This window comes from Xiphophorus hellerii, chromosome 13 (genome assembly GCF_003331165.1).
Source record: "Xiphophorus hellerii strain 12219 chromosome 13, Xiphophorus_hellerii-4.1, whole genome shotgun sequence".
NCBI classification, from domain to species: Eukaryota; Metazoa; Chordata; class Actinopteri; order Cyprinodontiformes; family Poeciliidae; genus Xiphophorus; species Xiphophorus hellerii.
In genome coordinates this window covers 17,160,013-17,172,080 of record NC_045684.1, presented here as the reverse complement: position 1 = coordinate 17,172,080, position 12,068 = coordinate 17,160,013, and the positions used below count along the sequence as shown (strand labels likewise).

The 12,068-nt window shown below is 39.9% G+C and overlaps 1 protein-coding gene across 34 annotated transcripts in view; it reads right to left on the bottom strand.

Moving 5' to 3' along the window:
- clasp2 (cytoplasmic linker associated protein 2) overlaps positions 1-11,804 on the bottom strand; it is a 61,783-nt gene extending 49,979 nt beyond the window's left edge. For 28 of the 34 annotated variants that reach the window (XM_032580708.1, XM_032580715.1, XM_032580716.1 and 25 more), the window contains exons 1-5: positions 10,880-11,804; positions 5,340-5,418; positions 1,540-1,643; positions 938-1,029; positions 32-107 (exon numbers count right to left, since the gene is read on the bottom strand). In XM_032580708.1, coding sequence (XP_032436599.1) covers positions 32-107; positions 938-1,029; positions 1,540-1,643; positions 5,340-5,418; positions 10,880-11,077 — 549 coding nt within the window. In that variant the 5' untranslated portion in view covers positions 11,078-11,804. The remainder of the gene's footprint in view (positions 1-31; positions 108-937; positions 1,030-1,539; positions 1,644-5,339; positions 5,419-10,879) is intronic. The other 6 variants (XM_032580736.1, XM_032580740.1, XM_032580742.1 and 3 more) reach the window with 1 other exon arrangement.
- Positions 11,805-12,068: the final 264 nt, after the last annotated feature.

Below are 12,068 nucleotides of genomic sequence, written 5' to 3'. Positions count from 1 at the left end.
AATTCAAACTAAATGATGCTGCTCGTCTTACCTGTGGGTTCTGATCTCCAGTCAGAGAGCAGAGATGTGGAACTAATTTGCTGAGGCTGAGAGGCTGGGCTCCATACCTGAGAGAGGCGGACAAAAGAAAAAGACAAAGTAAATACAGGGGTATTATCAGCTTTACGATAAATACCCCTTAGTACGCTTTTAAAAATTTAAGTGGAAAACTAAAAAAAAAACAAATAAAATGCTCTGTTAATGATCATTCCACTCAGTTTCAAAGCAGAAATGCATAACATCTTCTGCATTATCATCAGGCGGCAGCTTAAAACATCAACACAGAAATGCCACCTACTATTAGTAAAAAGATGCTAAAATTAGCAGAAAAATTCAGATTAGTTGGTTGGCTGTGCAAACTTAAAGCAGAGACCACCACTGTCCAACACACTGTGACAAACAAACGCATATTTATTATTATTCCTGTAAAGACGTTTTGTGCAATGACATGTTGACCCTGCTGAGCCCCGGCTTACCAAGGCTAAAATGTTCCTGCAATTCTCGGCATCCGACATGAGAACAAATCTTCTTAGAATTACGGGAGGAAGTGAGATCAAACTAATTCATAAAAACAAGCGTTCGTGTCTGTGACGCCGTATAACCGAGGATCCGTTGGGTTTGCTTTGCCTCTATGGAGGCGGAAACAGTTAAGAGGATTAATCCTAGACACAGGGAACCTGTGTGTTTCTTCGACAAAGTGGGTCAAGAAAGGTTGTAGAAACGCCACTGGTTGCCCCTTCTGGAGAAAGTTTAGCCAATTTCTCCAACTTTTCAGGACATAAAGTCATTCTATATGTAGGAACATGTTGAGGATACAGAAGGTAAACCGACTTAAAACATGTTTTCAACTCTATTTAAACGTCATCCTGACCGCACTGAAAAAGAAGAAGTTACTCACGTGCCAAGTGTGGCGCTGAGACAGAGGCAGATTCCTTCTCTGCTGCGGACGTTTTTGTGTTTAAAGCCAGGCGTCAGCCTTTCCCACACGTTCTTGATAAGAAATAATGTTAAGAGAGGGAGAAAGGACGTCAGGAGGAACAAGAAGAAAAACATCCAGGTTATAAACTTTGCTAAGCGGCGCACGAAGCACAGGGACGGTATCTGCAAGAAATGTTTGTGTGTCAACATAAAAGACAATGAGGTTGTAGCAGCTGTATTTTTTTTATTACCCAGAGGAGGGAGCCAAAACCAACAGATTCTAGTACTGAGAGTAAAAAGCATGGATATGATGTTAGGTTGATGCATCTGTATGAGGGTTAAGCATGTACTTTTACAGCAGGTAAGACAAGCAGCATAATACAACAATTAACACGAATTGCTTGCTGCCAAGTGTCTTTATAGTTAACAAAAAAATATGCATAATAAGTCCTAACTGGAATTTTTCTTGTTTTGTTATTGTAGTTTATCCAAAGTTTCTACCAAGGTGGCTTTATACACAGCTACACCTTTAATCTGAAGACGCATGCAGGATTTATCTGCTCATGTCAGCATGTGTCTCACCATGGGTGACGCGGTCTGATCCATGAGGCGAAGGATGAGAGCTTGGCTCTTCTCCCTGACCTGATCCTTACTGTCACCCAGCCGGTCCACCAGAGCTGGCAAGACTACAAACAGAGTAAAAAAAAAAAAAAGAGAGAAGACATGAGGGAGGGAACGCTGATGAGAGACAAGATGGGAATAAATCTGCTCAAGATTAAATGCAAGAAAATCAAACCACAAATGATGCTGAATTCAACAGTGTTTGGACATCAGAGGTAATAAAGACTGCCCCCAAGTGGAATGATTTCAAAACACAATAATAAACAAAAATAAAAGCTTAAATTTAGTAACACATGTAGGTTTTATCAGACTAAGAGACTCAATAACTTATAGAACATTTAACAACACAATCATAAACATGAGGCTTTGAAAGGTCGTGGAGAAAGAAAGAAAGGAAATGAGTAATGGACCGTGACTAAAATAACACCAAGGTCATCAAACGCTCACATATCAGCAAGCTCTATGTAATCCAGTGAGATAATGGAGAACAGAAAGAGAGAGTCTTTAAATGCACAGCTGAAAAAATAGGACAGCATTTTAAAGTTTAAATATCATTTGAAGCAGCATATTGGAGAGTCAAAGAAATTACTTACAAAATCTAATAATCCTCAACAATAATGTCTTCCCCCCACCCCATCTGCATCAGTAGTAAGGGCTAAAAAATGAAATAAACTTTCACTCTTGATGCTTCAAACCTGGACATGAATTGACATAGCGCTGACTTCGTTAGAGTTCTACAGTAGATGTTATAAAGATGATAAATATTTAAATAAAGTAGGGGTGTCCGATTACCGATCTTTTAAAAAGCTTAACCTGCCAATTCCGATTTTGGCCAATACCAATTTTTTTGTCTGAAATGTTGCTCAATATACTAAGAAAGTTGTTGTGTTGTCAACAGCGGGGTCACCATTGTTTATTGTAAATGTGCAGACATGACTTGGTGGGCCAGTCTGTCAGTCAAACCTTTCCCAACAGAGAACAAAAGAAGACAGTGGTTGATTCTTAGACCTTTGCCAAGCTCGATAAGATCGGTGGATAAGATCGGCTTCACATGTAAAAATTGGCAGATCACCGATCTCCCAAAATGAAGGAAATCGACACTGATAAATCGGTGCACCCTTAAAATAAAGTATTTTTATATTTCTAAAGCATTCAAATGTGATCAGAATCAGACAATGTCTGCCCTTTTTCTGGTTAAGCGAACACACCCTTACTTAACGCTGTGTCCAGTTTGTCTCAGAGGTCAAAGCTCAGATCTGAATGATTATGTCACATGCAGCTAGAGCGGGTTCCAGCTGCACGTCTGGATTATTTATGGTATGGCGTAAATAAAGCAGACACCATACAATAAATAATCCAAGTTTATGTCTTATTTCTCTCCATTCCATGCAAACAAACAGTAAAGGGGAATACTGATAGAGATTGTGCCTTAGAATGTCAGCCATTAACAGCAACATGTTCTGTGTTTACTGAAAGTCACTTATTTCCATTATCAGTGAGGTTCTTACGGATGAAGTCACATGAAACCCAAATGGGGTAAAACTATTTAAAAAGACAAGCCTGCTGTTTACTGAGGCTGCAACTTAAACAAGGAGTAAAAATTCCAGAACTAAGCGAAAGGATGAGATTTAATGGTACATGCTATGTTTAGAATATTAGCAGTCTTTTTGAAATCACAAAGTTAAGGTAAGAGTATCTATATTAAATGAAAGGCAGAGAGAATCTAAGCTACAGTTATGGTAGTCGTGCTAACCGCTAATACGAAATGCTAAAAGCTGATTTTAGACCCGACGCTGCAATCACTTTGCATTTTATTTAATTAATAACAGACCACTTACAGAAAAAAAGGCTAGAGAAAGAACAGGAAAAGCAGACTCTTTATCAAAGATCCAAAAAAGAAAATGAAAACTGCTTCAAACTGGTATCAGCAAGTCAAAACTGAGATTGGAAATTGGCCGTGAAAGTGGAATCAGTGCATATCAATGCTACATAGCATTGAGCTATAAATTGTTGTTTATAGTAAAAATATAGTTATAGTTTTGACATCAGAAACAAATCTAGTACGTTTTTTTAATGTCCTATAATTAAAACAGAATGTTCTAAATTTAAATGAGACAAAAATAGAATATAAACCTCATAAAACTGTTGTTTTGCAACTTTATCTGGTTTGGTCCGACCCAATAATGACCTCTAACATTCATTCAATTAGATACACTGTCAATAGACAGAGCGGCTGATGTACACACCAACACACACACACACACACACACACACACCAACACACACACACTCACTCCTACCCACATTCCCTGAATGAGACATCAGCAGAGGGAGTGATGTAATCTGTCCTTTAACTCAGTGTGGAAGTTATGCTACCACAACAGCTGGTTGCCTTGGCAACAAGGACAATGTCCTCAAACATAAAACACGACAAAGGGGGGGGGGGGAGATTGTTGGACACGTCACTCAGTGGAGTAAAAATGAAAACGTACACAAATCTTCCTTCAACAGCACAATCTCACTGATAAGTGACAGGAATGCTGGCCAATCACAGCCCGGCTTACCCGTCAATCTGCACACACCGACACGTAATGAAATCAGAGTGCAGCACAAAACGAGGTCTGCATGTTTCACCTCGGCTTCCACTTAGGATAACTTGGCCGGATGGCACGCAGCACTTTGTCAGAGTGCATGCACGCACATACGCTGTAAATTCAGCAGCGCTGTGCAATATGTCAGCCCTGTAAATCAATACAATCACTCAGTCTGAATGATCTCATCTTCCTCCTCCTCGTGTGCTGGTGGGTGGATGAAGAAAGGGAGAATTGCAGGGGAAAGATGAAGTCACATTGAGGAGGGGATATTCCACAGTCAGCTTTACAAAATAAAAATAAAAATTTAAAAAAAGCTTTTCAAGCCAATCTGAAACGCACAGTTTCATAATAATAGCAGCTTAGTTTAGCAGCGTCCTTGACCACGACTGGATTGAAAATACGTCTGGTGGTGAACTGCACAGTGTGCTGATGAGGCCTGTAATCCTGGAGTGGCACTGCAGGGTTCAGCATGTTTGCTGGTGACAAGATGCAGTCTGGCTTTGCAGTGACACACACACACACACACACGGCTGGCACTCACTGAACACACACATACACTCCCAATGAGTGTGAAATCTGATATAGGATTTAGCCACTAAGGTCATTAACACAAGGCGCGGTTATGGGGTGTAACAGGGTGACCTACAGCGCGGCCTAAGCATAGAGAAGTATACAAGATGAGGAATAGAAAAAGGGGGCGGAGCCAGGAAGCAAAAAAGTGGAAGCGGGAGACGAAACAAAAACACACACAGATGCTGAAAGGACAGTGACTATTTAACAAACTGCACCACTCATAAGAAAATAAACACAAAACTGATTTGCTTTTGTCCGTTAATACAAACAAGACTTTGGTATGAAAACAAGAAGGCAAATTTATGCGCGACTAACTCTTTATACCAGTAGATAAAGAGTTTGAGCCACGGGAAGAGAGAAAAGAAAGAGATCTTTATAATCACTTTTACAAAAATCTGAATAAGAAGTTTGTGTTGGCTTAAAAAAAAAATGGGTTCAAACTGGTTTGTTGGTACATGTGCAACGAAGCTGCCGCTAAACTTGTTTTCACTTGTTTTGGGCGCTAAATGAAAACAAAGCCTGCCCAGCGGATGCAAGCTAACCTTTGAATTCAAGAAGAAAACACAATTTTTTAAAAAGTACGTGAAATCTTACCTGTGCCAAAGTATCCTTTGAAGCGCTCTCCCATGCGGTCCACGAATGCCCCGCAGATGTCTATCCCTAACAAAGCCACCTGCAAAAGCACAGAGAGAAAGAAAAACAATGCTTATAACTGGCCGTTTCACCTTCATTTTTCCCACATCAAACCAACCAAACCAATTCATGTAAACCCACAGAAACTAAAACTGAAATTTAATCATTAACACTGAATGAATTTAAATTTGCTCCTTCAGATAGCTCGCATATTACAGAAAAAATGCCCCAACTAAAAGACCTGGTTGAGTTTCTAAACATACTGACCATAGATCAAAAGCTAGCATGGATTTAGACAGATTAAAAACCTCAACATTATTACAACAGACAGCAACTGACGTGCTAAAAGACAAAACACACAGAAAAGTAGCTCATCGTACAAATAATGTCAATGCAAATGCTGCAAATCACTGTTACAAATAGTACCGTCACATTTTAGCAGTACCAAACACGGCCCAGTCTCCGTCGGTCAGCGTTTACACCAATATTAGTTCATCAAATGGCAGAGCACCAAATTTAACCCGCCTATCCAGCGTAGGACTGCGCACAAGTTCAGGCACCTAATTATCGCCCACACTTTCCAGAGTTCTCCCAGTCGATCCAAGGCAGACCCATCTTCCCTTTAGGATCTTTAATATGTGGATCTTTAATCTCCCACTGAAAGATTTTGCTTGCCAAAAATCCCAATGCAGAGAGCAGCTGTTCTGGTGCAGATCTGGAGAGCCAGGTTTGCCTCCCCATGTGTGGTTCCAAATTTTTGGAATAACTCCATATTAACACGCCCTGGTAGACGACACCGAATTGGTAGAAAAACATCACCCCTGTGTGTAAGTTTGCTCAAAAGATCTTTACTGATGTTTAAATCTCCTTGCATACTTGTCAGATTTAAAGTTTAGTGCAAGAGGCCAGTAGTTAATCCCACACAAAGAAAAAAAAATGCAGCCAACTTTCTTAAAGTTAAAAATTCAGTTAAGACACTATTTAAATAACCCCTTGCACCATAAATATTAGCTTGTGACAACACTAATATTCAGTGGGCAGACACATATTTGTGTCTGGAAGTGGAGTTTTTCCACTTTTCCTCTGATTAAGATCACATCCCGATGCTGCTGAGCTCCTGGAATGCTTTTTGTTGGCAGCGTTCCGGTAAAACTGCAACAGCCAAAAAGAAAATCCATTTAAAGAATATTTGCCAGACGGTCCAGCAATAAGATCAGAGCTGGACCGCAGTTTTTCCCCTATTTTGGTCAAAGGAAGACTGAAGCCAGGTGACTGTGTTTAAGGAGTGAGGAAAAGATGGAGACGAAGGACAAACAACGTAACAGAAAACAAAAACTGATCAAACTGATGACTGACTTATATCAATGTTATTCAGGGGGAAAATGAGGAAAAAAAAGGGGGGAAAGCAACATGATTCATGATGGAAACATCCCTCAGGCTTCTTCTGCCCCTCCTCCACCCAACAAGCACCCACAACCATCTGGTATCATCTTCACAAGGAGGAACGGAGGAGAAGAAATGGAAAGGGCTACGCTTGTTATCAACCCTGACATTAGAATATCGAGGGAATAGGAGGTATGCAGAAGTACTTTGCCAAAGTATTCATCTCTCTGCAATTTTTACACATTTTAAGTTACAACCACAAATTTGAATGTATGTTACAGAGATTTTATTTTTTTTTTTAGAAAACAGAACAAATTAATGGCAAGTAATTAGTTAAGTAAGGAACCAAGTGAGTGAAGTCTTTTTACAAATAGTCATTGAGAAAAACTGGCCACGGCCTGTCACAATGACAAATAAATTATCCCAGAAATTATTGCAAAAAAGTATAATATTGCAGTAACACGATAAAATAATGGCATAATAATGCATGTTTGCTCTTTCAATGACTAATAAACTTTACCTTTGCACAGAGCACACGACACTGGAAGAGGAAGGCATTTTAATACAAAATTATTAAATAATTTAAAACAAAACAACTAAAAAATACATAAAAACTAAATAAAAACCACACACAACCTAAACCATGAATAAAACAGATTATGAAGTCTCTGTAAACCAAACTGCCCTTCAAAAAATATGAATCAGAAATTTGATTTATTACTTGTTGAGGCAGGCTTAGTAGGTTGCACATTTGTTTTAATTCTACTTGAATAAAATCAAGTATGGTTAACATAACATCTGAACAAAAGAAAACAGTTTCACACCATCAGTGTCATAAAGACAGTCTATGTAGACGTGGCAGAAATAAAAAGAGGAAGTCCTAAAACTAGTCTTTCCTATTGCATTTCTATTTATGAACTGTACATATATATTTGTGTACATAAATAGATATGCACATTTATGGAACAGTGGTATGAAGTAACTGTTCATAGAAGCCATAACAAGTCCCATTTCAAAAAAGAAAAAGTTATGTGGTCCTACGGTGACATTGTAAACACATCAAATCCTCAGTAAAGCACAGCGGTGGCAGCATGATGGTTTGGGGTTGCTACTGCAGCAATGGGAACAGCTCAGAGCCGATGGGAAGGAAATATAAAAAAAATCTCCAAAATATGTGACGTTTGTTGCTAAAACCTGACAGAAGCAGAGAAAGCTTACGGGTATAGGTGACAGGAGCAATGAGAGGGCAAAAAATAATGTTTTATCTACAAAACTAAAACATCTGAATATTGTACTAAGAAATGAAAAGGGGCTCGCAAACACATGATACCTTCCAGACTCTTAACCAGGGAGCTGGAGGAATGTGAAACATTAGGACACTGTGCATAGTCAGCTCTATCTGAAAGGCTCTTTGTAAAGGCTCGGGTTCGTAGGTGTGGTGGCTTACCCAGCTAAGTCACATACCATGTAAATGGTGTACAGGGAGGCTTAAATTGATTTTGAGATAAGAAACAAATGTTTAAATACCTAAAGATGTCCATTTAGTTATTATTTCAACAGGACATTTAACTCCTGCTAAAGCTGAAGAAATATTCCAGTCTTAATGGGGGGAAAAAAGCAGATCATCCGATCATTCCAGCTTCCACTTATTCTCACTAAATTAAATCATTACTGAATCCTCCTCATTGGACAAAACTGCAAATGAGAGTGTTGTTGTTCCGAAGTGACAGAAAACATTAATTTTGATCTCAGAGTTTCACTCTAGATGCAATAAGCACATGTAGCTTTACTTCTAATCACCAATACACAGCAGAGAAATTAAATAACAATAAAAAAAATTGGAACCATTGTCTGTACCCACCAACCAATAATGACTGTGTCACAACAGTTCCTGCAGCTGCTTCCCACAAAGCTGCATTGAATTCTCTGCGCTGGAAGGTTTTGGGGGTTTTTTTCCTATTAAGCACCTGCAGGAAGAGCTAGCCTTGCCGAGCAGCAGGCTAAGTCCCAACATTTGACATGGCTTGAGTGGAAGATATTCTTTTTTTAGATATTATCTCACTTTGAGATTTCCAGGTTTTTGAAAACAATGAAAAACACTGGCGGAACATTTTTAAATGAAGGACTTGCCTAATAAAATATCTGGCTGTTTGGGTCCATCTGTTTCCTATTAAACGGCGATTGCGCGCCAGGAGTAGCGTTGCTGCGTTTTTGGGGCTCTGACAAACAAGGCATGACCGTTTAAGCAGAAACGCACAAATCACAACATCCGGGCTTCACTCTCTGGTAATCTAATCTGTCCCCGATCACTGCCAGAAGTGTTCAGTCATCTTAACTTGACCTGCACATATGCAGCGTCGTGCATTATTAATGCTTCCTGTTTGCATTTTACAGATACGGCCACTTGTGATGATGATGAGATCAGGGTTCATGAAGTGAATCTGCTGTTCGGCAGAGAAGAATACAAAGAATGCCAACCCAAGGAACAGTTTTCACTTTAATTCCTTACAGGTGCTTGAGCGTAAAAGCTTCACTTTGAACACACTGAAACATGTCTGTGGGTCTTGACTTGACCCTTTTTTTTTTTGACAGTGTCATTTTTCAGTTTTTGCTCTCCATTAAACGCCTTCTCTGTTCACCCCCCCCCTCACATCAACTTTGTTTTTCCTCCATCAGGTCTCCTCTATTCGCCATCACCTTGCTGACTCAGTGTCTTCTTGAAACTCATCCAGCTTTCTGTTCGACAGCGACAGAAAAGATAAAAGCCTGTTGGTAAGATGACCTTTCCGGGGGACACAAACCCTACCCATTAGCAGCACATGTCAATATAAAAACAGCCAGAATAAAAGGAAAATGCTGGCTTGTGCATAGGACGCTGCACATAAAGCAGAAACATTACACTGCAGCACATCAAGAAGCAACAGTCATGTAAATCTATGTTACGATTCTGCAATGTCTTTAGTTAATCGCTGCTTTTTATCTACTTTGATTTACGTTATTATGATGCTGAGGCTCTACTTTTATTGTTTTACAGTACTTTGGTCAACACCTATTGGTTTTAAATATGTTCATAAATACATTCCACTTCCGTTTCTAAGACTAATTTGAAATTTTGAATACAAAAATGTACTTAAATGTATCACACCATGAATGCACACTTGTATAAATACAAGGGCACCGATATAAATTCAGTATTATTTGACAATTGAGATTCGCACAGAGTAGCAGTGACAACTTGATGCAAGCCAAGGCAGACGAAATGTGCTTTTAGGAGGCTTTGTTATGCTGAACACACCATCGCCGTGTTCACATCTTGCTGAGTAATACATCTATTAACTCCAAACGCAATTTGTGAATCGAATTTTAGCCTAACTACAACAAATGCGTTGAGCTGCTTTGAGTAGCACGCAGAGAAAAGTGCAAAAATATCACTTCTGTTTTTTCTGGAATCAAATTACTACTGAGAGTACATTGAGGCACACAAAGGAAAAAGTGAGAAATGTTTTTTTTTTTAAAGGAACAAAAGACACCCAAATAAACTGAGGTTACAGGAAAAAAGGGACAAAAATTAAAGGTCATAACAATGAGCCTCCTAACCCCTCCCCCATTCCATCTATAATTCCCCCTGTAGTCCACAGTCCTGACAAAGAGTCTATCGCAGACACAGACAAGCTCAACCAAAACGATAATAGAAAGCCCAAGAAACCACAGGAATGCGCAGGAAAAGTACCTAGTCAGTGGGAAATTTAAAAATGCCTGCCTCCAACGTAGCAGGATTAGACTGCTGGCCTGCCACAGACAAAAGCTCTCTGCTTCTCACTAATTCCTGGGAGCACATTCACATTAAAAGTGCCTACAAAGCTTTAATGAGTTTACATGTTTCTAGTCTGAATCATAATTTTCTAATAAGATTTTCATCTTAATGTTAGTCAATCAGTTCTGTTTTAGTTTCAGTGAACGCAGCATCTTTGTACACAACGAGGCATTTACCGATCCACTGTTTTTACGCTCAGAAGGCAAATTAGTTAAAAAAATAATACACGAAGAGGCCAGCAGGATGCTCGTCTAGCACCACGACACCCTCACACGATGACTGGGCTGTTTTTTCCCCCCCGTACCTTGAAATGGCTGGAGTTGATCCATCCCGTTAACTCGTCTATGGTCTTATCAAGCCGAGGCTTGTCCTGCTCCACGTCCGGGGAGCGATCTGGGTCGTTCAGGTAGTCTATGAGGTTCTGGCCGACCTGCAGTCTGCGTGTAACGTCCTTCTGCAGTACCTGCTGGTAAAAATAGTCCATGTTGTCATGATCCTCCATTGGGCACCCAGTGCCGAGCGGCCAGCTAGTGAAGCCGGGCCAAAGATCGAAGACAACGGTCCAGTCGACGGGGTGTAGAGAGGCTGAAATGCGACCTGTAGTCCAGTCAAGGAGCAAGGGGGGAGTGCAGTCCAGATAGTTTTCGACTCAAATTTGATCATCAATGTCTGTTCGATTAAAGATACTTATTACTTTGGTACACACATCATCCCCCAAAATAAACCAAAAAACTCCACTTGATTCGTTGCGTTAAAGTTGTAGTTTCTTTTTTTGTTAAATACTTTCCTCAAAAAAAAAAAAAAAATACCTCAAAACTCAGCGAAACTTAATTAAACGTACAACTGCACTGAACCACGCTAAGGTTTCTCTGTAAATCTGCCAAATAACGACAAGCCAAAAGTCGTTATTTACTATCTGTTATGCTAACAGAAATAGCACTTGGCTAGTTAGCGCCCATACAAATAGCTTCACGTAGCCTAGCTCAGCTTAGCTAACGGCCTATCGCCGGACTCCGCTCTGCTCTTCTACTTCATGGCCACCGGCGCAAAAGTCTGTTAGGCTGCGATGCGGTCTGCGGGAAAGTTGTACCAAACTTCCGCAACTAAAATAATAACTCCAGTCCTGCGTTAACCGATCCCGTTTTAGTCCAGAAGTATAGTAATCGTTGCTTGAAGGGAACCCGCTCAGAGCTGCTGGGAGGCTGCGCGTTGCCGGGGACTGCAGTTAATCAGGGGGTGCGACCACCAATCCTTGATCACCGCACAGCTAGCCAACACGATGCCTGATGTAAAATAACAACAAAAAGGACTCTGACTGACTACTTACTTAATTTTATTTACAGAATAAAGGTAATAATAATTTTTAAAACACGTATAATTTTTAAAAAATAAATTCTTCGGGATAATTTTCTTCCCAAATTCAGAAATTACACCTTATTTATGTGGGCGTGTCTTCTCTCAGCATGGCCCTTTGGTGACATCTAGATGCCGAT